The sequence below is a fragment of the Pseudophryne corroboree genome, chromosome 5 (assembly GCF_028390025.1).
Source record: "Pseudophryne corroboree isolate aPseCor3 chromosome 5, aPseCor3.hap2, whole genome shotgun sequence".
NCBI lineage: Eukaryota > Metazoa > Chordata > Amphibia > Anura > Myobatrachidae > Pseudophryne > Pseudophryne corroboree.
The window spans coordinates 629,618,438-629,643,746 of record NC_086448.1 but is presented as its reverse complement, the minus strand read 5'-3'; the positions used below and the strand labels follow the sequence as shown (position 1 = coordinate 629,643,746).

The following is a 25,309-nucleotide window of genomic DNA, read 5'->3' as shown; positions in this document are numbered from 1 at the left end:
GCGACATGTATGTGTGCACAAACGGGGTTTAGCCATGTAAAATGGCTAAACCCATCTAAAGACCTGCTTTGGGCATCCAAAGTGCCGATATTGCACACTTTTTTTTTTTTTTTTTTTTTTTTGTCACACCTCAAGATGCTGTGAGGAAAAAAATGTGTCCTCCATGACTAATGGGTGCCCAAACGGCAGAACAATTGAATTGCTGGTGTTGGACGTGATCTAGTGGCAGACGCAAAAATAACAATTTAATTTCCCCTCATCGTGTCTTTTGTTTTTCTTTTTTTTTGATGGTTTGAAGGTATGTCTAGTGTACTTTGTCACCTGGCAATACATAGTACTAAGGGGCAGATTTATTAAGCCTGGAGAAATGATAACGTGTAAGGTGAGAACGCACCAGCCAGTCAGCTCCTAACTCATTTTTTAAACCCAGCCTCTAACATGGCAATTAGGAGCTGATTGGCTGGTGCGTTATCACCTTCTACTTATCACTTCACCATGCTTAATAAATCTGCCCCTGATTTACAGAGTGCATTTTATGGCTTTGATTAATCTCTAATTCTAACTATTTCATGCAGTCTAGTTTTTCTCTAATATTCATTGGGAGACAGAGGGTTATCATGGGGCACAGAGTCTGTTGACAGGAGATGGGGCGTTTTAAATATTCTGGCTAAAGAACACAAGCTCCTCTCCCACTATACCTCAGTGGGTGCCTGGGAACTAACTGTTTGGTGGTTTTTATATTTGTATTGTAACCTCTAATCTGCAGTTTACAATGCATGGGGGGAGGCTGAGGTATGTTCTGGGTTAGGGAGGGGCGGTCACTGCTGCTGCAGGTAGTGACTGTAGTCTCTGTGCCACCATTGACCATTGGGCTGGGATCTGCGTTGGAAGTAATGTAAATGATTTCTTGTTCTTCCTGTAGTGAGGAGCCAGAGTATTAGCTGCAGTTTAGCCCCTGTGCAGGTGAGGTAGTTTGCCGTCATTGCAGCCCTGTACTAAGTATAGGGTTGACTAGGAAGCTTCCCTTTGGGTAGATACTATAATTCTGTGCTGTGCTCTTGGCGGAGGTTCCATCCCATATGGCAAGCCCACCAGATTAGACGTAGCAGCCATTTTCTGGGAACAGCTCTGTCTCTCTGTATGCCCACTTATCCGCATGGAAGTAGTGGTGAGTTGTATTGTGGTGCTGGGTTTTTCCGTGGACTCTTCCCATTCTCTGACCTGTGTCTGCTACAGTTCCACATCCTCCTTGGTTGTATCACTGCAGCTGTCCAGACCTTTTCATCCCTTATTTTCTTTCTCTCAAGAGAAAATCGTTCAGGGTTAAGCCTGCAGGAGGGACAGTAGAAATGTCTTTTTTTTTTTTTTTTGCATGATCCAGATGTAACTGCGACTAGACTAGGTGAAGCATCTCTCAGCACTCCCCCGTCAGCTGAGCAAGTGTTCTTCCTCCTTTTCTCTGACGTCCTAGTGGATGCTGGGTACTCCGTAAGGACCATGGGGAATAGACGGGCTCCGCAGAAGACTGGGCACTTCTTTAAAGAAAAGATTAGGTACTACATCTGGTGTGCACTGGCTCCTCCCTCTATGCCCCTCCTCCAGACCTCAGTTAGAATCTGTGCCCGGCCTGAGCTGGATGCACTTAGTGGGCTCTCCTGAGTTCACTAAAAGAAAAGTATTTATTAGGTTTTTTATTTTCAGTGAGATCTGCTGGCAACAGACTCACTGCTACGTGGGACTTAGGGGAGAGAAGCAAACCTACCTGCTTGCAGCTAGCTTGTGCTTCTAGGCTACTGGACACCATTAGCTCCAGAGGGATCGAACACAGGGCCCGACCTCGATCGTCCGTTCCCGGAGCCGCGCCGCCGTCCCCCTTGCAGAGCCAGAAGACGGAAGAAACCGGATGAAATCGTCGGCTGAAGACTTTGGTCTTCAATAAGGTAGCGCACAGCACTGCAGCTGTGCGCCATTGCTCCCACAGCACACCACACGCTCCGGTCACTGGTGGGTGCAGGGCGCTGGGGGGGGGGGGCGCCCTGGGCTGCAATTAATATACCTTTTGGCAATAAAAAGCACATAATACAGTGTTTAACACTGTATATGTGCAGAAACCCCCGCCATTAACGTTATAAAAAGCGGGAGAAGCCCGCCGTTGAAGGGGCGGGGCTATCTCCCTCAGCACAGCCAGCGCCATTTTCTCTTCACAGCTCCGCTGGAAGGACGCTCCCCAGGCTCTCCCCTGCAGTATACACTACAGAAAGGGTAAAAAAGAGAGGGGGGGCACATAAATTTAGGCGCAAATTGTGATATAAGCAGCTATAGGGGGAAAATTCACTTTGTGTATAGTGTATATCCCTCTGTTATATAGCGCTCTGGTGTGTGCTGGCATACTCTCTCTCTGTCTCCCCAAAGGACTTTGTGGGGTCCTGTCCTCAGTCAGAGCATTCCCTGTGTGTGTGTGCGGTGTGTCGGTACGGCTGTGTCGACATGTTTGATGAGGACGCTTACGTGGAGGCGGATCAGGTGCCGATAAGTGTGATGTAGCCCCCTGCGGGGCCGACACCTGAGTGGATGGATATGTGGAAGGTATTAACCGACAGTGTCAACTCCTTGCATAAAAGGTTCGATGACGCAGCTTTGGGACAGCCGGCATCTCAGCCCGCGCCTGCCCAGGCATCTCAGAGGCCGTCAGGGGCTCAAAAACGCCCGCTACCTCAGATGGCAGACACAGATGTCGACACGGAGTCTGACTCCAGTGTCGACGAGGATGAGACAAATATACAATCCACTAGGGCCATCCGATGCATGATTACGGCAATGAAAAATGTGTTGCACATTTCTGACATTAACCCGGTTACCACAAAAAAGGGTATTATGTTTGGGGAGAAAAAGCAGCCAGTGACTTTTCCCCCATCTGATGAGTTAAATGAATTGTGTGAAGAAGCGTGGGGTTCCCCAGATAAGAAACTAGTAATTTCTAAGCGGTTACTAATGGCGTACCCTTTCCCGCCAACGGATAGGTTACGCTGGGAGACATCCCCTAAGGTGGACAAGGCGCTCACACGCTTATCAAAAAAGGTGGCACTGCCTTCTCAGGATACGGCCGCCTTAAAGGAGCCTGCATATAGAAAGCAGGAGGCTATCCTGAAGTCTGTGTATACACACTCAGGTACTATACTGAGACCTGCTATTGCTTCAGCATGGATGTGTAGTGCTGCAGCAGCGTGGTCTGATTCCCTGTCTGATAACATTGATTCCCTTGACAGGGACACTATATTGCTAACCATAGAGCATATTAAAGACGTAGTCTTATATATGAGAGATGCACAGAGGGACATTTGCCGGCTGGCATCTAGAATTAATGCAATGTCCATTTCTGCCAGGAGAGTATTATGGACTCGGCAGTGGACAGGTGATGCTGATTCTAAAAGGCACATGGAAATTTTGCCTTATAAGGGTGAGGAATTGTTTGGGGACGGTCTTTCGGACCTCGTATCCACAGCAACAGCTGGGAAGTCGACTTTTTTACCTCAGGTTCCCTCACAGCCTAAGAAAGCACCGTATTATCAAGTACAGTCCTTTCGGCCTCAGAAAGGCAAGCGGGTTAGAGGCGCGTCCTTTCTGCCCAGAGGCAGGGGTAGAGGGAAAAAGCTGCACCATACAGCCAGTTCCCAAGAACAAAAATCCTCTCCTGCTTCCACTAAGTCCACCGCACGACGCTGGGGCTCCACATGTGGAGCCAGGTGCGGTGGGGGCCCGTCTCCGGAACTTCAGCGACCAGTGGGTTCGCTCACAGGTGGATCTCTGGGTTCTACAAGTGGTATCTCAGGGATACAAGCTGGAGTTCGAGACGTCTCCCCCTCGCCGTTACCTCAAATCAGCCTTGCCAGCTACTCCCCAGGACAGGGAGGTAGTACTGGCGGCAATTCACAAGCTGTACCTCCAGCAGGTGATAATCAAAGTTCCCCTCCTTCAACAGGGACGGAGTTACTATTCCACAATGTTTGTGGTACCGAAACCAGACGGTTCGGTGAGACCCATTCTAAATTTGAAATCCTTGAACACTTATATAAGGAAGTTCAAGTTCAAAATGGAATCGCTCAGGGCGGTTATTGCAAGCCTGGAAGAGGGGGATTACATGGTATCACTGGACATCAAGGATGCTTACCTACATGTCCCCATTTACCCACCTCACCAGGTGTACCTCCGTTTTGTGGTACAGGACTGCCATTACCAATTCCAGACGTTGCCGTTTGGTCTGTCCACGGCACCGAGGGTATTTACCAAAGTAATGGCCGAAATGATGATACTCCTTCGGAAGAAGGGAGTTATAATTATCCCGTACTTGGACGATCTCCTTATAAAGGCGAGGTCCAGGGAGCAGTTGTTGGTCGGAGTAGCACTATCTCAGGAAGTGCTACAACAGCACGGCTGGATTCTGAATATCCCGAAGTCGCAGCTGGTTCCTACGACGCGTCTGCTGTTCCTGGGTATGATTCTGGACACAGAACAGAAGAAGGTGTTTCTCCTGGAGGAGAAGGCCAAGGAGTTGTCATCTCTGGTCAGAGACCTCCTAAAACCAAAACAGGTGTCTGTGCATCACTGCACGCGAGTCCTGGGAAAGATGGTAGCTTCTTACGAGGCAATTCCATTCGGCAGGTTCCATGCAAGGATCTTTCAGTGGGATCTGTTAGACAAGTGGTCCGGATCGCATCTTCAGATGCATCTGCTGATCACCCTGTCCCCGAGGGCCAGGGTGTCTCTGCTGTGGTGGCTGCAGAGTGCTCATCTTCTCGAGGGCAGCAAATTCGGCATACAGGACTGGGTCCTGGTGACCACGGATGCAAGCCTCCGAGGTTGGGGGGCAGTCACTCAGGGAAGAAACCTTCAAGGACAATGGTTGAGTCTGGAGGCTTCCCTACACATAAATATTCTGGAACTAAGGGCCATTTACAATGCCCTAAGTCAGACAAAACCCCTGCTTCAAAACCAGCTGGTGCTGGTTCAGTCAGACAACATCACGGCGGTCGCCCATGTAAACCGACAGGGCGGCACAAGAAGCAGGATGGCGATGGCAGAAGCCACAAGGATTCTCCGATGGGCGGAAAATCACGTGATAGCACTGTCAGCAGTGTTCATTCCGGGAGTGGACAACTGGGAAGCAGACTTCCTCAGCAGGCACGACCTCCACCCGGGAGAGTGGGGACTTCATCCAGAAGTCTTCCAGCTGATTGTAAATCGTTGGGAAAGGCCACAGGTGGACATGATGGCGTCCCGCCTCAACAAAAAGCTAAAAAGATATTGCGCCAGGTCAAGGGACCCTCAGGCGATAGCTGTGGAAGCTCTAGTGACACCGTGGGTGTACCAGTCGGTTTATGTGTTCCCTACTCTTCCTCTCATACCATAGTTGTTGCTCTGATCAGGCATCTATTCTTTCTGATGAGCCTAAAATCACTGGGTTTAGCCACGCAAAGCACATTTCTGCTCGCCTACTTGGAAGGCTGCTAGCAGAGATCTCAGCTCCTGCTTAATTTGCGCCAGAACGGCAGAACAATTGAATTTTTCCTATAGAATCTTCTGAAAGTGAAATTACTCCCCATGTGGTCTCTGGCCAGTCCTCAACGTCTATGGCACCAAACAGTGTCATTGGCTCCCAGGGCCTGATATAGTCGGTGTAGCCTATGCTGGCACAGTCTCCTTCTTTGCAATGGATTAATACTGACTCCTCTACTTCAAGCCCACAGAAGTGAAGCTTTTGGAGGATTCTCCAACACTACAAATCAGGGACATGTAGTTATCAGACATTCCAGATACTACTTTGTTGAAACGGAGAAACTGTTTCTTTCTCCTCTTCCGGTCAATTTGAGAACCTGTTTTCTGAAAATTGGGAGTAAGCTGATTGATGTTTCCATCAGATTGCAATCCATATATGCTCGTTTTAATGAGATTTATGAGAGTCCAAGCCTAAGGCGGATTCTCCGATACTATGCCTCTCTAAAACCAACACCATCCTGATTTCAAACACTGCTACCTCATGGATTACCACGGATAAGAAAATGGAAGCTTTTCTTAAGATTGTTTTAAACTGCAACAGAGGGACCCTTAGGTTAAGCTTTGGTTTGAGACAGTAAAGTTGTGGAGAGGTGATCTGAACAATAGGCTGAAAATCTGATTTTCTTATAGTGTTGGAGCATATCCATGAGGCCTATGAATGATATTTATATGGTGCTAAAATTTCAACCTAGTCAGTCTTGGCACACCATGCCCTCTGGGTTCGTACAAGTGAAATCTGCTGTTTCTTTCATACTCTAGGGAGGTCCCATTGCACACATAGGTGTCAGACTTCTAGCGATAAGTTCTCTTGTTGAGTTCTGCAGCATTGGGCAACCAAACTGCTAACTCTTCAATCTCTCTGATTAATAGCACAATGGGCAGGCTGTCCACCAGGGTACTCCTGTAATAGCAGTCTGTCTGCGTGTTGCACGCAACCAGTTCTTTCTCTGGCAGGGTCCACAGGTTATCCACAGGATAACAATGGGATATGATGGCGCGACAGTGGATTGCTACCAAACGATCAAAAGCTTTCTGGCCTCCCAGGATGCAACGGGCCTGTCCATAAATCCCGCCCACTGGCTCAGGCAAATCAGTTTTTTTGTTTGGTGCGGCAGGAGCCAGACCATGGTCAGAGGGCTGCTGTTTCCTTAGCCAAAAGCTTTCTTATTTTCTCTATCGTCCTAGTGGATGCTGGGGTTCCTGAAAGGACCATGGGGAATAGCGGCTCCGCAGGAGACAGGGCACAAAAAGTAAAGCTTTTTCCGATCAGGTGGTGTGCACTGGCTCCTCCCCCTATGACCCTCCTCCAGACTCCAGTTAGATTTTTGTGCCCGGACGAGAAGGGTGCAATCTAGGTGGCTCTCCTAAAGAGCTGCTTAGAAAAAGTTTAGCTAGGTTTTTTATTTTACAGTGATTCCTGCTGGCAACAGGATCACTGCAGCGAGGGACTGAGGGGAGAAGGAGTCAACTCACCTGCGTGCAGGATGGATTGGCTTCTTGGCTACTGGACATCAAGCTCCAGAGGGACGATCACGGGTACAGCCTGGATGGTCACCGGAGCCACGCCGCCGGCCCCCTTGCAGATGCTGAAGACAGAAGAGGTCCAGAATCGGCGGCTGAAGACTCCTGCAGTCTTCAAAAGGTAGCGCACAGCACTGCAGCTGTGCGCCATTTTCCTCTCAGCACACTTCACACGGCAGTCACTGAGGGTGCAGGGCGCTGGGAGGGGGGCGCCCTGGGAGGCAAAATGATTACCTATAAAGGCTAAAAATACCTCACATATAGCCCTAGAGGCTATATGGAGATATTTAACCCCTGCCTAATTTTTCTAAATAGCGGGAGACGAGCCCGCCAGAAAAGGGGCGGGGCCTATCTCCTCAGCACACGGCGCCATTTCCTCTCACAGCTCCGCTGGTCAGGACGGCTCCCAAGTCTCTCCCCTGCACTGCACTACAGAAACAGGGTAAAACAGAGAGGGGGGGGCACATTTATGGCGATAAATTTGATATAACAAAGCAGCTATAAGGGAGCACTTATTATAAGGCTATCCCTGATATATATATAGCGCTTTTGGTGTGTGCTGGCAAACTCTCCCTCTGTCTCCCCAAAGGGCTAGTGGGTCCTGTCTTCGTTAGGAGCATTCCCTGTGTGTCTGCTGTGTGTCGGTACGTGTGTGTCGACATGTATGAGGACGATATTGGTGTGGAGGCGGAGCAATTGCCAAATATGAGGATGTCACCCCCTAGGGAGTCGACACCGGAATGGATGCCTTTATTTATGGAACTACGGGATAGTGTCAACACGCTAAAGCAGTCGTTTGACGACATGAGGCGGCCGGACAATCAATTAGTGCCTGTCCAGGCGACTCAAACACCGTCAGGGGCTGTGAAACGCCCTTTGCCTCAGTCGGTCGACACAGACCCAGACACAGGCGATGACTCCAGTGGTGACGGTGACGAATCAACCGTATTTTCCAGTAGGGCCACACGTTATATGATTTTGGCAATGAAGGAGGCGTTACATTTAGCTGATACTACAGGTACCACTAAACAGGGTATTATGTGGGGTATGAAAAAACTACCTATAGTTTTTCCTGAATCAGAAGAATTAAATGACGTGTGTAATGAAGCGTGGGTTGCCCCTGATAAAAAGCTGATAATTTCAAAGAAATTATTGGCATTATACCCTTTCCCGCCAGAGGTTAGGGAGCGCTGGGAAACACCTCCTAGGGTGGACAAGGCGCTAACACGCTTATCTAAACAAGTGGCGTTACCCTCTCCTGAGACGGCCGCACTTAAAGATCCATCAGATAGGAGGATGGAAAATATCCAAAAAAGTATATACACACATGCAGGTGTTATACTACGACCAGCTGTAGCGACTGCCTGGATGGGCAGTGCTGGGATAGTTTGGTCAGAGTCCCTGATTGAAAATATTGATACCCTGGACAGGGACAATATTTTACTGTCGTTAGAACAAATAAAGGATGCATTTCTTTATATGCGTGATGCACAGAGGGATATCTGCACACTGGCATCACGGGTAAGTGCTATGTCCATTTCGGCCAGAAGAGCTTTATGGACGCGACAGTGGACAGGCGATGCGGATTCAAAACGGCATATGGAAGTTTTGCCGTATAAAGGGGAGGAGTTATTTGGAGTCGGTCTATCAGATTTGGTGGCCACGGCTACAGCCGGGAAATCCACCTTTCTACCTCAAGTCACTCCCCCACAGAAAAAGGCACCGACTTTTCAACCGCAGCCCTTTCGTTCCTTTAAAAATAAGAGAGCAAAGGGCTATTCATATCTGCCACGAGGCAAAGGTCGAGGGAAGAGACAGCAACACGCAGCTCCTTCCCAGGAACAGAAGCCCTCCCCGGCTTCTACAAAAGCCTCAGCATGACGCTGGGGCTTCTCAAGCGGACTCGGGGAAGGTGGGCGGTCGTCTCAAAAATTACAGCGCGCAGTGGGCTCACTCGCAGGTAGATCCCTGGATCCTGCAGATAATATCTCAAGGGTACAGGTTGGAATTAGAGACGGATCCACCTCGCCGTTTCCTGAAGTCTGCTTTACCAACGTCCCCCTCCGAAAGGGAGACGGTTTTGGAAGCCATTCACAAGCTGTACTCTCAGCAGGTGATAGTCAAGGTACCTCTTCTACAACAAGGGAAGGGGTATTATTCCACTCTTTTTGTGGTACCGAAGCCGGATGGCTCGGTAAGGCCTATTCTAAATCTGAAGTCCTTGAACCTGTACATAAAGAAGTTCAAGTTCAAAATGGAGTCACTCAGAGCAGTGATAGCGAACCTGGAAGAGGGGGACTTTATGGTATCCTTGGACATCAAGGATGCGTATCTCCACGTTCCAATTTACCCCTCACACCAGGGGTACCTCAGGTTCGTTGTACAAAACTGTCACTATCAGTTTCAGACGCTGCCGTTCGGATTGTCCACGGCACCTCGGATCTTTACAAAGGTAATGGCCGAGATGATGATTCTTCTTCGAAGAAAAGGCGTATTAATTATCCCATACTTGGACGATCTCCTAATAAGGGCGAGGTCCAGAGAACAGCTAGTGATGGGATTAGCACTGTCTCAAGAAGTGCTAAAACAGCACGGGTGGATTCTGAATATTCCAAAATCCCAGTTAATGCCGACAACTCGTCTGCTGTTCCTAGGGATGATTCTGGACACGGTTCAGAAAAAGGTTTTTCTCCCGGAGGAAAAAGCCAAGGAGTTATCCGAGCTTGTCAGGAACCTCCTAAAACCAGGAAAGGTGTCTGTACATCAATGCACAAGAGTCCTGGGAAAAATGGTGGCTTCTTACGAAGCAATTCCATTCGGCAGATTCCACGCAAGAATTTTCCAAAGGGATCTGTTGGACAAATGGTCAGGGTCGCATCTTCAGATGCACCTACGGATAACCCTGTCTCCAAGGACAAGGGTGTCTCTTCTGTGGTGGTTGCAGAGTCCTCATCTGTTGGAGGGCCGCAGATTCGGCATACAGGATTGGATCCTGGTGACCACGGACGCCAGCCTGAGAGGCTGGGGAGCAGTCACACAAGGAAGAAACTTCCAGGGAGTATGGACGAGCCTGGAAACGTCTCTTCACATAAACATTCTGGAACTAAGAGCAATATACAATGCTCTAAGTCAGGCAGAACCTCTGCTTCAGGGAAAACCGGTGTTGATCCAGTCGGACATCACGGCAGTCGCCCATGTGAACAGACAGGGCGGCACAAGAAGCAGGAGTGCAATGGCAGAAGCTGCAAGGATTCTTCGCTGGGCAGAGAATCATGTGATAGCGCTGTCAGCAGTGTTCATCCCGGGAGTGGACAACTGGGAAGCAGACTTCCTCAGCAGACACGATCTTCACCCGGGAGAGTGGGGACTTCATCCAGAAGTCTTCCACATGCTGGTAACCCGTTGGGAAAGACCAATGGTGGACATGATGGCGTCTCGCCTCAACAAAAAACTGGACAGGTATTGCGCCAGGTCAAGAGATCCGCAGGCAATAGCTGTGGACGCGCTGGTAACGCCTTGGGTGTACCAGTCGGTGTATGTGTTTCCTCCTCTGCCTCTCATACCAAAAGTATTGAGAATTATACGGCAAAGAGGCGTAAGAACGATACTAGTGGTTCCGGATTGGCCAAGAAGGACTTGGTACCCGGAACTTCAAGAGATGATCACGGAAGATCCGTGGCCTCTACCTCTAAGGAGGGACTTGCTTCAGCAGGGTCCCTGCCTGTTTCAAGACTTACCGCGGCTGCGTTTGACGGCATGGCGGTTGAACGCCGGATCCTAATGGAAAAAGGCATGCCGGAAGAAGTCATTCCTACTTTGATTAAAGCAAGGAAAGAAGTAACCGTGCAACATTATCACCGAATTTGGCGAAAATATGTTGCGTGGTGCGAAGATCGGAGTGCTCCGACGGAGGAATTTCAACTGGGTCGATTCCTACATTTCCTGCAATCAGGATTGTCTATGGGTCTCAAATTGGGATCTATTAAGGTTCAAATTTCGGCCCTGTCGATTTTCTTTCAAAAAGAATTGGCTTCAGTCCCTGAAGTCCAGACCTTTGTTAAGGGAGTGCTGCATATACAGCCTCCTGTGGTGCCTCCAGTGGCACCGTGGGATCTCAATGTAGTTTTGGATTTTCTAAAATCTCATTGGTTTGAACCACTAAATAAGGTGGATTTGAAATATCTCACTTGGAAAGTGACCATGCTTCTAGCCCTGGCTTCTGCCAGGAGAGTGTCAGAATTGGCAGCTTTATCTTACAAAAGCCCATATCTGATTTTCCATTCGGACAGGGCGGAACTGCGGACTCGTCCGCATTTTCTCCCTAAGGTGGTGTCAGCATTTCATCTGAACCAGCCTATTGTAGTGCCTGCGGCTACAAGTGACTTGGAGGACTCCAAGTTACTGGACGTTGTCAGAGCATTAAAAATATATATTGCAAGAACAGCTGGAGTCAGAAAATCTGACTCGTTGTTTATATTGTATGCACCCAACAAGATGGGTGCTCCTGCGTCTAAGCAGACGATTGCTCGTTGGATCTGTAGCACAATCCAACTGGCACATTCTGTGGCAGGCCTGCCACAGCCTAAATCTGTAAAGGCCCACTCCACAAGGAAGGTGGGCTCATCTTGGGCGGCTGCCCGAGGGGTCTCGGCATTACAACTTTGCCGAGCAGCTACGTGGTCAGGGGAGAACACGTTTGTAAAATTTTACAAATTTGATACTCTGGCTAAGGAGGACCTGGAGTTCTCTCATTCGGTGCTGCAGAGTCATCCGCACTCTCCCGCCCGTTTGGGAGCTTTGGTATAATCCCCATGGTCCTTTCAGGAACCCCAGCATCCACTAGGACGATAGAGAAAATAAGATTTTACTTACCGATAAATCTATTTCTCGGAGTCCGTAGTGGATGCTGGGCGCCCATCCCAAGTGCGGATTATCTGCATAAATTGTACATAGTTATTGTTAACTTATTCGGGTTATTGTTGTAGGAAGCCATCTTTCAGAGGCTCCGCTGTTATCATACTGTTAACTGGGTTTAGATCACAAGTTGTACGGTGTGATTGGTGTGGCTGGTATGAGTCTTACCCGGGATTCAAAATCCTCCCTTATTGTGTACGCTCGTCCGGGCACAGTACCTAACTGGAGTCTGGAGGAGGGTCATAGGGGGAGGAGCCAGTGCACACCACCTGATCGGAAAAAGCTTTACTTTTTGTGCCCTGTCTCCTGCGGAGCCGCTATTCCCCATGGTCCTTTCAGGAACCCCAGCATCCACTACGGACTCCGAGAAATAGATTTATCGGTAAGTAAAATCTTATTTTATTTTTATATTCTTACTATTTTTTGAGTGATCTTTCTAAACAGTGTCTTATACGCATATTGGCCCTCATTCCGAGTTGATCGGTCGCAAGGCGAATTTAGCAGAGTTACACACGCTAAGCCGCCGCCTACTGGGAGTGAATCTTAGCTTCTTAAAATTGCGACCGATGTATTCGCAATATTGCGATTACTAACTACTTAGCAGTTTCAGAGTAGCTCCAGACTTACTCTGCCTGTGCGATCAGTTCAGTGCTTGTCGTTCCTGGTTGACGTCACAAACACACCCAGCGTTCGCCCAGGCACTCCCACCGTTTCCCCGGCCACTCCTGCGTTTTTTCCGGAAACGGTAGCGTTTTCAGCCACACGCCCCTGAAACGCCGTGTTTCCGCCCAGTAACACCCATTTCCTGTCAATCACATTACGATCGCCGGAGCGAAGAAAAAGCCGTGAGTAAAAATACTTTCTTCATAGTAAAGTTACTTGGCGCAGTCGCAGTGCGAACATTGCGCATGCGTACTAAGCGGATTTTCACTGCGATGCGATGAAAAAGAACGAGCGAACAACTCGGAATGAGGGCCATTGGAAAGAGTCGCTCCAACAACTCTCCACCGGGTTGCAACAACGTTTATCCATGAGTACAGTGCTGTTTCGGCGGGTGTCTGTGTAGGATATACTAGCAGGTCCATCAGACGTTACCAGGCTGTACTGGATTCAGGTCTGCAGAGAGTATTCTTACATCGGAACAAGATATCCAAGGGACGGTCAAAGATTCAGGACTTGTTACACAGTCAGATGGTATCCATTCACGCAGCTATGCGAGTGATGGGGTTGATGGTGTCAACAATCGACATAGTGAAGTATGCACAATTCCACTCGAGGCCTCTGCAGCGTCTGATTCTGGCCAGATGGAATGGAGTACATCAGACAATAAAGAAACAGACGATCGTACTTCCAGTAAAGGTAAGGAAGTCTTTAGCCTGGTGTCTACAGATATCCCATCTAGACAAAGGGAGGCCCTTTTGGATATCAGATTGGGAGATCCTGACAACAGATACCAGTCTTAAGGGCTGGGGAGCAGTGTCCAGAAAATTGTGGTTCCAGGGACAATGGACCAGAGAAAAAAGTTATCTGCCGATAAACCTGTTAGAACTTCGGGCCATATACAGTACATGGCACTGATTAAGGCAAGGGACATTCTTCGCGGGAAAACCAGTCCAGATCCGCTCGGACAATGCGACAGCAGTAGCGTACCTCAACCATCAGGGAGGAACTCACAGCCAAAAAGCAATGAAGGAGGTAAGTTGCATACTAAAGTGGGCAGAACTCCAACTTCCAGCCTTGTCCGCGGTGTTCGTTCCTGGAGTCCTAAACTGGGAAGCGGACTTTCTCAGTCGACACACCATTCAGGCAAGCGAATGGGCTCTACACCCGGAGGTCTTTCAGACTCTAGTAGACAAATGGGGGTTGCCAGAGGTAGATCTCATGGCATCCCGTCTGAACAACAAAGTGCCTGTATATGAGTCAAGAACAAGGATCCCTGAGCGATCTTTGTGGATGCCTTGTCGGTGAAATTGGACTTTCATCTGGCTTATCTGTTTCCTCCGATCACCCTGTTACCCAGTGTGATGAGGAAAATAAAGCAAGCAAAGGGTACCGTGATTCTAATCGCTCCGGCTTGGCCCACAAGGCATTGTTACACAGATCTGCAGAGAATGTCGACGGACGCTCCGCTTCTGCTTCCTCAAAGTCCAGATCTACTGATGCAGGGTCCCTGTTATCACAGACGTCTGGATCGACGGTCTTTGACGGCGTGGCTCTTGAAACCTCTATCCTAAAGTCAAGAGGATTCTCACAACAGGTAATTCAAACAATGCTCAGAGCAAGGAATCCCTCCTCAGCGCGTATTTATCACTGAACATGGCAGGCCTATATTCATTGGTGCAGTGAAGGAGGTATGGACCCGAAATCATTTAGAGTTTACAGGATCCTCGCATTCCTTCAGGCAGGAATGGATAAGGGTTTGAAGATGGCTTCCTTGAGAGTGCAGGTAGCAGCATTGACTGTATGGTTCCAAAAGAAAATTGCCAATATACAGGATGTGCGTACTTTTTTGCAGGGAGTGCTACACATTCAACCGCCCTTTGTACCACCTATGGAGTACCGTGGCACTTATGTTTAGTCCTGAAAGCTCTTCAAGTTACCCCATTTGAACCACTTAACAAGGTGGATCTTAAATGGTTGACAGCAAAAGTACTCTTTCTACTGACTATGGCATCAGCTAGAAGAGTATCCGATTTAGGAGCGCTGTCATGTCGTTCCCCATTTCTGATTTTTTTTATCCAGATAAAACAGTTCTCAGAACTAGGTCTGGGTATCTTCCGAAGGTGGTGTCTAAATTCCACCTTAATGAAGAAATTGTAGTCCCGGCTTTTCAGGTATCTGGACTTTCTGCGGGAGATGCGTCGCTGGACGTAGTCCGGGCATTAAGGATCTACGTGGATCGTACCAGTGCCATCAGAAAGATAGATTCTCTCTTCGTTCTCTATGGATTTCACAAGAGAGGATGGCCTGCTACTAAACAGACTCTGTCAAGATGGCTTCGAATGATTATTTCAGAAGCATATTCTCGAGCTGATCTCCCTGTTCCGGCTATTGTCTCTGCTCACTCTACTCGTAAGGTAGGTCCTTCTTGGTCAGCACAACATGGTGCTTCAGCAGAACAGATATGTAAGGCAGCCACGTGGTCTTCCATTAACACATTCATTAGACATTGTGCCTTGGATATTGTTGCCTCTCATGACGCTGAATCCAGGCGTAAGGTTCTCCTGTCCAATCAGGAGCGTCCCCACCACTAAATTGCTTTGGGAAATCCCATTGTTATCCTGTGGATAACCTGTGGACCGTGCCAGAGAAATATACGTTATGGTAAGAACTTACCGTTGATAATGGTATTTCTCCTAAGTCCACAGGTTCCACAGGGATCCCACCCTGACGCACCTGATTTGAAGATCCTTCTACTCACTAACCTCTTCCTTCTTGTATAGAAGGGTGTGCATGTGTGTTCTTCTCACCTGATTAGGGCTCTACATGATGCTCCTACTTTGTGCTTTGGAATACAACTGATTTGCCTGATCCAGTGGGCGAGATATATGGACGTGCCCGTTGCATCCTGGGAGGCCAGAAAGCTTTTGATCGTTTAATGCCAATCCGCTGTCGCTCCATCATATCCCATTGTTATCCTGTGGAAACTGTGGACTTAGGAGAAATACCATTATCAACGGTAAGTTCTTACCATAACGTATATATACCGCCACAGCCGCCATTTTCATAGGTTTTGTAAGTTCTCTCCTGAAGTCCTTGCTGAGATGCATTTTTCACTACTGGCCAATCTAGAGACAAAACAGAGTTTTGTACTGAGGTAAGCTTTTCAGTACCTTACTTCAGCAGGAGTATTTACTCCAGTCATGAAACAGGATAGCGAAAATCTAAGAAGCCTCTGCTGGAAGCAGACATTGTTTAGCTGAATTCAGCACCAATAAGGGTGAATAAGTGCAAGTTCTGTTTGAACTTTGTGGCTGGTGTATAATGTACAGATAAACTATGACTTAATGTAAGTGCAAAAATGCACATCAGAAATAGAAACACAAAAATGTAGACAAGTAACAATCTTTAAGCTGTTATATAATATATAGGAACACCGTTAGCTGTTATGCTCAGGTCTGTAATAATAAGGAACAAATTGTGCAGCCATGCTTATCGTAGCAAATCCTTCTAAGTTTAGATCTCAGGCCTTTCGGTTTTCTTTGAGAAAGAATACAGCTTTTTTTTTTATTTCCGTAGCACAGCGTCCATCCACCGTGCGCTCCCCCACTCAGTAGTTCCTTGGAATCTCAACTTATGGTGTCAGCTTTGCAGCGCCTTCCTTTTGGGCCATTGGATTCTTTCTAGTTGCTATAGTTCCTTACTTGGAAGACAGAAATATTCACAGGCAGCATATTGGAGCTGGATGCACTGTCTGATTAGCAATTGTGGCCTCCTGATGTTCTGAACAAAAGTTACAGATTTAATAGTTTTGCAACCAAATATGCCAGTTTTAATTTGAAACACTCCAACATGTAAGCATATACTCCCTTAGTGAAAGCTTTGGGGTTTCCCCATAATAATTTACTGTCCCCTAATGGGTTTTAGAGTGTCTTATTTTCATATTTGTATTAAATCCTTTTTTTCATAATCCATGTGGGGACACTCTTTACGCTCGTGATTTAGTACTTTGTTGATTCTTTCACTGTTATCCTAGATAGAAATTAATTTTTTTCCTCTATCCCATGCTGTTTAGGGTATAGAGGGGCTTAGTAGCTTGAACTTTATACTGCCACCTGTACCCCATGGTAATTTGGTGTACCCATTAGACTGGGAAAAGGATTTTACAGAAGTTTAAAAAAAAATGTGAAATGGTAATAATTATGGTTTGTTATTCAACTTTTGTTTTTATAGGGGTTTAGGTTGCACTTGGATTCAAGTCCAGAAAATTCTCCAATAAAAAAACCTTCAGCATGCTCTTCTTCTCCAGAGTTCAAACCATCAGAAACACAATGTAAGTGACAAACCACTTTGCTATATACATAATTACTTATTATTGGTACATATCTGATTGACAAAGGATCTACTTGGTCCAAAACCTAGTCTGTAAGTAAACTAAACAGTTGATGCATCTTACCTCCTGGAATGCCGTTCTTCACGCTTTCAGCATTACTATTTCTCTGGCACCCTATTTCTCTTCTTTCGGTGGGTATGCATGTTTATATGGGGGGGGGGGTGTATGTGTATGTATGGATGTATGTATGTATATGTATATATATATATATATATATATATATATATATATATATATATATATATATATATATATATATATATATATATATATATATATATATTTATATATTTATGTGTGTATATGTATATTTGTGTGTGTGTGTGTATATGTATATATGTGTGTGTATAGTAAGCCCAGCAGCGTTGGCACTCACGGGTCTGATCTCAGCAAATAAGGTGCATAAAGTGCTTTTATTCAATCACTCAGTGTCCAACGTTTCGGGGCCACAACGCCCCTTCTTCAAGGTGATACAAACTTACAAGTGAACACAACATACCTTTTATAAAGAGGAAGACCCGCGAACGGGACGAGCTCCCGGCCCCAAGAGTGAGACACACCTTCGGCCTGGCTCTGCAGTGCTGTGCGATGACGTACTTCTGTCCTTAGGTCGTGGAGACGTCGGCTTCCTGGAAACCAGGGTTGGTAGCGTCGCCATGGCGACCAGCGCATCCTGGCAACCGGGTGCATGACAGAACCCTCGCCCGGGGCTAGAATAATACGAAATAAACAATTTTAAAATAAACATAATAATGTGAACAAGTGTGTGTGTGTGTGTGTGTGTGTGTATGTATGTGTGTGTGTATATATATATATATATATATATATATATATATATATATATATATATATATATATATATATATAATGTGTGTAGGTATGTATGTATATATATATATATATATATATATATATATATATGTGTGTGTGTGTGTGTATATATATATATATGTATATATATATATATATATATCAATTATTTATAGTGTGCTTTTTGGTGGGTGTAGTCCTGAGGAAGGGATTTGTAAACAGAAAGGTGTGTTTTTTTTTGTTTTGTTTTTTATTGAAGCAGTGGGCGGTATTCAATTCTTTAACACTCTTCAACACCCATTCTGTTTCTGCTGACGGGTGTGGTATAATCATTTCAGCTCACTACCCCCGGGGTAGCAAGGGCTCCCAACCCTTTTACATATGATTACTGTGTTTTATATACTTGCAGAATTAGGACAGCACTTGAGGACTAAATAAAATGTGCAATTCTGTAAGGCCGATCCGATGGCGTTGTGTATCTCTGCTTGTAATAATTTTGGCAAACGGATTCCATATTAGTACTCAGATAATTTGGTTTTGGATAATCGGAATTGTGGTGCTTTTATTTGGGGGGTTGTAGGTTTGTTTTTGTTTTTTTATTTTTGGTTTCTTTTTTTTATTTTCTTTTTTTTTTCCGGGTGTAATCGAAAGCTAGTCTCTGAATATAGGGCCTAATTCAGCAAGGATCGCAAATCGGCAAAAAAAGCTTAAAACCGCAAATTCTGCAACTTAAATAGCAAAAACTGAGAAAATAAAACCAATTTCTCATACGTCCTAGAGGATGCTGGGGACTCCAAAAGGATCATGGGGTATAGACGGGATCCGCAGGAGACATGGGCACACTATAAGACTTTAAATGGGTGTGAACTGGCTCTTCCCTCTATGCCCCTCCTCCAGACTTCAGTTAGACTCTGTGCCCAGAGAGACTGGACACACACTAGGGGAGCTCTCCTGAGTTTCTCTGAAAAGACTTTGTTAGGTTTATTATTTTCAGGGAGACCTGCTGGCTACAGGCTCCCTGCATCGTGGGAGTGAGGGGAGAGAAGCAGACCTACTTCTTCTGAGTTCAAGGGCTCTGCTTCTTAGGCTACTGGACACCATTAGCTCCAGAGGGTCTGATCACTTGGTTCGCCTAGCTGCTTGTTCACGGAGCCGCGCCGTCACCCCCTCACAAAGCCAGAAGAAAGAAGCCGTGTGAGTATTAGAAAAACAGAAGACTTCAGTGACGGCAGAAGACTTCAGGATCTCTGAGATACCGCGCAGCGCGCCATTGTTCCCACACGCAAGCGGCACTACAAGGGTGCAGGGCGCAGGGGGGGCGTCCTGGGCAGCAATATACCTCTTAGATAATGACCTGGCAAAGTGATATACAGTGCATAGGCACTGTATACTGACCCTCGCCAGTATAAAAATAGGGGGTGTGGCTTAACGGCTGGCTGGACAAGTAGCAGCCTGAGAGAGCCCCGTGCAAAATAAATAAATAAACTGCTTTTAGAGGATTCCAGGGGGTGGTTTTGAGCCTCCACCTGCCCCCTTGGCCCCCTCAAGGGCTGAATTTACTGTGGGAGGAGGTCCGCAGGGCCGGGGGACGCGCTACCCGTGTCCCTGCAGGTTGCGGCCTAACCTCCGGACGGAGACCGCGGCCTCAAGTTGCTCCCTGGGCCCGCCGAAGATCCGTGGCTGGCGTGGAGACCCACGGACCCGCTCAACACCCACCTGGAGGCCGGGATCATTCAGGGCCATACATCAGATGCCAGCTGTGGGTGATACCAGCCTCACGATCCTCCGGCGGCCGGTCAATGCGCCCCTGCACCGGCCGGAGCGGACACCGCTGAGAGGCGCGCAGCGTCAAGGTACGAGGCGGCGCAGTGAGACGGGTGGTTCTATCTCCATGTTGTATACACCTCTGGCCTCTGCCAATTTGTTCTCGGTCAGGCCGCGCAGCCTGATATGTTGGGTCGTACCACTACCCCCATGCTCCCTTCTTTGATGACTCTATTGATTATGTTTTTCCTTTGTATGGCGGTCCTGATATGGGCCCCATTTCTACAGGGTTTCTGCCCGAGTGGGCTTTTTCTCCTCTCTTCTTGCTTTTTTCTGCTTTCCTTCTTTTCCTTCCATTATCTCTACTCTCTTGGTCCTTGTGGTGGGTTCCGGGTAGCCCTTTCACTTGCTCTTATTCTTTAATGGCCAATTTGGCCCTGGAGGGCCTTTGCTTTTGCATCCCCTTTTTCATGATTTTAAATGATACTGCTCCTTCGGCCACCATGCCCCTAAAGATATTATCCGTTAATGTAAACGGCCTCAACTCCCCCAAAAAACAGACGGTGCTCCTGGGCGCTTGTAGACGTGAGAAAGCGGATGTAGTTTTTCTCCAAGAAACGCACCTTACGGGCTCCCACAGTCAACTCCGTGGTAGGCAATTTGCACAGACTTTTTTTGCTTCAGCGGATTGTAAAAAACGTGGGGTTGCTATCTTAATTAATCGCCATATTCCATTTATACATACCAAAACTATAGCGGATTCAGATGGTCGGTATTTGATGGTTATTGGTACCCTCCGCTCTGAAGTCTTAACACTTATCTTTGTCTATGCTCCTAACCAGGATCAACCCCAATTTTTTCACTCCCTCTTTCGTCACATTGGCAGGGTTGCACAGGGTCACATTGTATTGGGTGGGGATTATAACACTATTCTTGACCCCCTATTAGATAGGACTGGTCCCCCCCTAGCCTCTAGAGCAGAGGTTCTCAAACTCGGTCCTCGGGAGCCCACACAGTGCATGTTTTGCAGGTAACCCAGCAGGTGCACAGGTGTATTAATTACTCACTGACACATTTTTAAAGGTCCACAGGTGGAGCTAATTATTTCACTTTCGATTCTGTGAGGAGACCTGCAAAACATGCACTGTGTGGGCACCCGAGGACCGAGTTTGAGAACCTCTGCTCTAGAGCAGAGCTGGCCAAACCAGTCCTCGAGATCTACCAACAGTTCACATTTTCCAGATCACCTAGATGGTGCTCAGGTGTAGTCATTACTAATTAAGATGTGCTGCATTCATTCCTAACTGACAATTCTACAGATCTCCAGGAGGCCTGAAAAACATGAACTGTTGGTAGATCTCGAGGACCGGTTTGGCCAGCCCTGCTCTAGAGCTTCACGCACACTTGCAGCCTCCCTTAAATTTCATGACCTACGGGACTCGTGACGTCTCTGTCACTCTGTTGCCAGAGATTATACTCATTACTTAGCCCCGCATCAACACTACACCTGTGACGATATGTTACACATCTCGTTCTCCATTGCTTCTAGAATCACTGATGCAGGAATAACCCCCTTCACTTGGACTGACCATTCCGGTGTTTATGTTCTTATCGATCTATATCATTCCGCACACGCTGCTCGCAAATGGCGATTTGATGAGTCCCTGTTGCTTAACCCGTCAGTTTCCACGGAAATACAACTGGCGATAGAACAATATTTTACGGAGAATAACACACCCAATGGGGGTAATTTCAAGTTGATCGCAGCAGGAAATTTTTTAGTAGTTGGGCAAAACCATGTGCACTGTAGGGGAGGCAAATATAACATGTGCAGGGAGAGTTAGATTTGGGTGGGTTATTTTGTTTCTGTGCAGGGTAAATACTGGCTGCTTTATTTTTACACTGCAATTTAGATTGCAGATTGAACACACCCCACCCAAATCTAACTCTCTCTGCACATGTTATATATGCCCTACCTGCAGTGCACATGGTTTTGCCCAACTGCTAAAATATTTCCTGCTGCGATCAACTCAGAATTACCCCCAATGTCTCTTCTGGTGTAATTTGGGAGGCTCATAAGGCCACCTTGAGGGGTCTTCTTATGGCACGGACCTCCTCGCTTCGCAAAAAAGCAACACAGGAGATACACTTATTAGAATCTCAAATAGCTGCCTTGGCCACCCATCATAAGCTAACTCCCTGCCCTGCTTTACTTATGCAAATGACTAATTTACAAGGTCAACTGAATGTGCTTTTGTCTCGTCGTGCGGCCCTCGTTCTTCAAAAGTTAAATCAGAAATTCTACGACAAAGCGGACAAGTTAGATTGCCTGCTGGCGAACAAATTGCGACGTAAACAGGCGAATAGCGCAATTGACAAACTGTATTCCCGAACTTTGAATGATTTTACTTATGACCCTAAACATATGGTCGAAGAGTTTAGGGACTATTATAGCTCTCTTTATAACTTGACGACTCCGGTGCACTCCCCCTCTCTTGACCCAGAGAAGTTACGTTCCTACCTGTCCTCGACCCCACTGCCAAACATTTCCACAGCTCAATTAGACACTCTGAATCAGGATATCTCAGTAGAGGAGTCGTTAACAGCCATGAAATCCATGCGGTCCTCCGCTGCTCCCGGCCCTGACGGTTTCACGGTGCAATATTATAAACACTTTGCTAAAATATTAGCCCCTCACCTTACTGTCCTCTCTAACCAGATCTTAGGGGGCGCATCCTTTGCTCCAGCAACTACCCAAGCCGATATTGTGGTGATCCCTAAACCTGACAGAGACCCCACCCAGTGCGGCAATTATAGGCCTATCTCATTGATAATGTCGATTTGAAGATGTATGCAACAATTCTGGCTCTGAGATTGGCCCCCCTCCTTACTGAATTGATACATCCCGATCAGGTTGGATTTATTCCTGGCCGACAGGCCTCTGATAACACCAGGAGGGCAATTGATGTTATCCACTCTATCCATCAGCAAAAATCCCCTTCCCTGTTATTAGCCTTGGACGCGGAGAAGGCGTTTGATCGCATTTCGTGACCTTTCGCCTTCTCTGTTCTCCAACGCATGGGCTTTTCCGGTAAGTTTTATGATGGTGTCTCTGCATTATATCGCAACTCATCGGCGCGTGTCTCGGTCAGTGGGATCAACTCCTCATGTTTTGAGATATCTAATGGTACCAGGCAAGGATGTCCGCTCTCTCCCTTGATTTTTGCCCTCGTTATGGAACCTTTAGCGGCTAGGGTTCGTCTCAACCCGAATATTAAAGGGATTCAAATTGGCCACACGGAACACAAAATTGCACTTTACGCTGACGATGTATTAATCTCTCTTACTAACCCAACATCGTCCCTTCCTCCTCTCCTATCTGAGATAGACCTTTACTCGCAATACTCAGGTTATAAGATTAATACTACTAAGACAGAAGTACTCGATTTTTACATTACCCTTGCATCTAGGACACAACTTGAATCGACATTCCCATTCTCCTTGCATAATCGAAAACTCAAATATCTAGGTATTTACTTAACCCACAGACACCATCAACTCTTTCAAGCGAATTTCCCACGACTTTTGGACCAAATTCGCTCGGATCTCCAAACTTGGTCTTCTTATTTCATTTCATGGATTGGACGTGCGAACTCCGTAAAGATGAACGTTCTCCTTAGGATTTTATATCTTTTCCAAACGCTCCCGATATATATTCCCCCCTACGTGTTTAAATTCCTACAGCATCAAACCTCCCGTTTCGTTTGGGCCAATAAACACCTCAATTAAATTCTCATTGTTACAACGACCTTCCTGGTGTGGAGGTTGATGAGGCATACCCAATTTTAAGTACTATTACTACGCAGCTCAGATGGCTTCCTGTGTTCAGTGGTGTGGCTCGGGGATGGACAGGGTTTGAATAACTATCGAAGCCGGTGAGTTGGGACTCTCTACGCTTTCTTCCCTCTTATGGCTTCCGAGATCCGCCCGCCCTCGTGCCACCTCATCTCACCCTGTGGTGGCACGCTCTTTGTATACTTGGGATCTTGTAGTGAGAAAACGTCAGCTGGCCCCTAATCCGTCCCCCCTCATACCGCTGTTCCATAACCCTGCCTTTCCTTCGGGAATGGTTAAATCTGCTTTCTCACTCTGGAAACGGGGGAGCGTACATTTTCTCAATGATATCACCTCTAGTACATCTTTTCCTTTGTTTACCCAGATTCAGACACAATACACTCTCCCTCATAGTGAATTTTTCCGATACCTCCAACTCAGACACTTTCACTCTAGGGTTCATACTACTCTCTCTTCTAGGCCTCTCACCACTCTTGAAAATATTTGTATGAGACGCTCTTCTACGAAAGGTCTTATTTCTGACCTCTATGCTCTGCTATTGCAAGGCTCTGCTCCTCCCAAGGATCACAACTCTAGATGAGGAGGAATGGGGAGAAATATGGAGTAATGCGAACTCCAGCTCTATCTGTGTTAGGATAAAGGAAAATGTGTATAAACTGTTGTACCGTTGGTACTATGTACCCTCTCGCTTAAAGGCGATGTACCCTGATGTTACAGACCGTTGCTGGAGGGGTTGTGCTGCTGAGGGGACGTACATGCATATTTGGTGGACTTGCCCGAAATTAATACCTTTATGGAAGGACGTTGTTCAACTTCTCTCGCTTCTATTCACTATTCCAATCCCCCTGGATCCTAAATACTTCTTATTACCTTTAGATCTCCCGACTTTAACTAAACACCAGAACAAGCTATTACGTCATGTAGCTACTGCTACGACATGCCAGATTGCAAAGGCCTGGAGGTTGCCATTCCCACCATCCTTGCAATCCATCATCGCCTACATTTGGTATGTCTATAAGATGGAATATATGACCAGTCTCATTAGGCAATCTGCCAGGGCATTCAATAAAGTATGGACACCCTGGCTCGCCTCTCAAAATGCCTTCTCCCCATTCTGTAGCTAATTAAGTTATGTACCCCTCTTTTTGTGTCGGCTGCCCGGGTCCCGCCACTTGGACCCCTCCTTCTCTTCTTTTTATTCCCCTTTCTGTCCGCACTCTTGTTCCTTTTTCTTTCTGTATCTTTTTTTCCTGCTCTCCCATTCCCCTGGGATGGTTGGCCACACCATTAGTCTAGGGGACTCTCTCTCTCTCTTCTCTCACTCTACTTCTGTCACCTTGCTTAAAAAACAAAAATAGATTTACTCATTTGATTGCTGTAATGTTTCTTGTTTTATATATTCATATACTATAATCTTTTGTTTTTGTTCCTGTGAAACGTACCGATTGTGTATTGCTGTAACTCGCCCAATAAAACTTAAAAAAAAATAAAAAAATGCAAAAACAACGGGACTGAAGCGCCCCGAGAAGGGGGCGTGGCCTAGCCCTCACAACTCTATACAGCGCCATTTTCTCCTCTCAGAGATGCTGGGCCCGCCAAAACACTGTTAAACAGCTAACAGTGTAAACTGAGGGGGGGGGCACAGTTATTTAGTGCAATATGGGTTCAAGCATGAAGCTATATATATATATATATATATATATATATATATATATATATATATATATATATATATATATATATATATATATATATATATATATATATATATATATATATATATAAAGTTGTAACACTGTAAGGGTGCAAGGTGCCGTTTCCTGGGGTATATGGCAGCAC

At 46.7% G+C, this 25,309-nt stretch overlaps 1 protein-coding gene across 1 annotated transcript in view; it reads left to right on the top strand.

Annotated features, from left to right (window-relative positions):
- The window catches only part of ESCO1 (establishment of sister chromatid cohesion N-acetyltransferase 1), a 114,939-nt gene that overhangs the window by 18,716 nt on the left and 70,914 nt on the right, over nucleotides 1-25,309 (top strand). Inside the window, exon 3 of the mRNA XM_063923573.1 lies at nucleotides 16,882-16,981. Coding sequence (XP_063779643.1) covers nucleotides 16,882-16,981 — 100 coding nt within the window. The remainder of the gene's footprint in view (nucleotides 1-16,881; nucleotides 16,982-25,309) is intronic.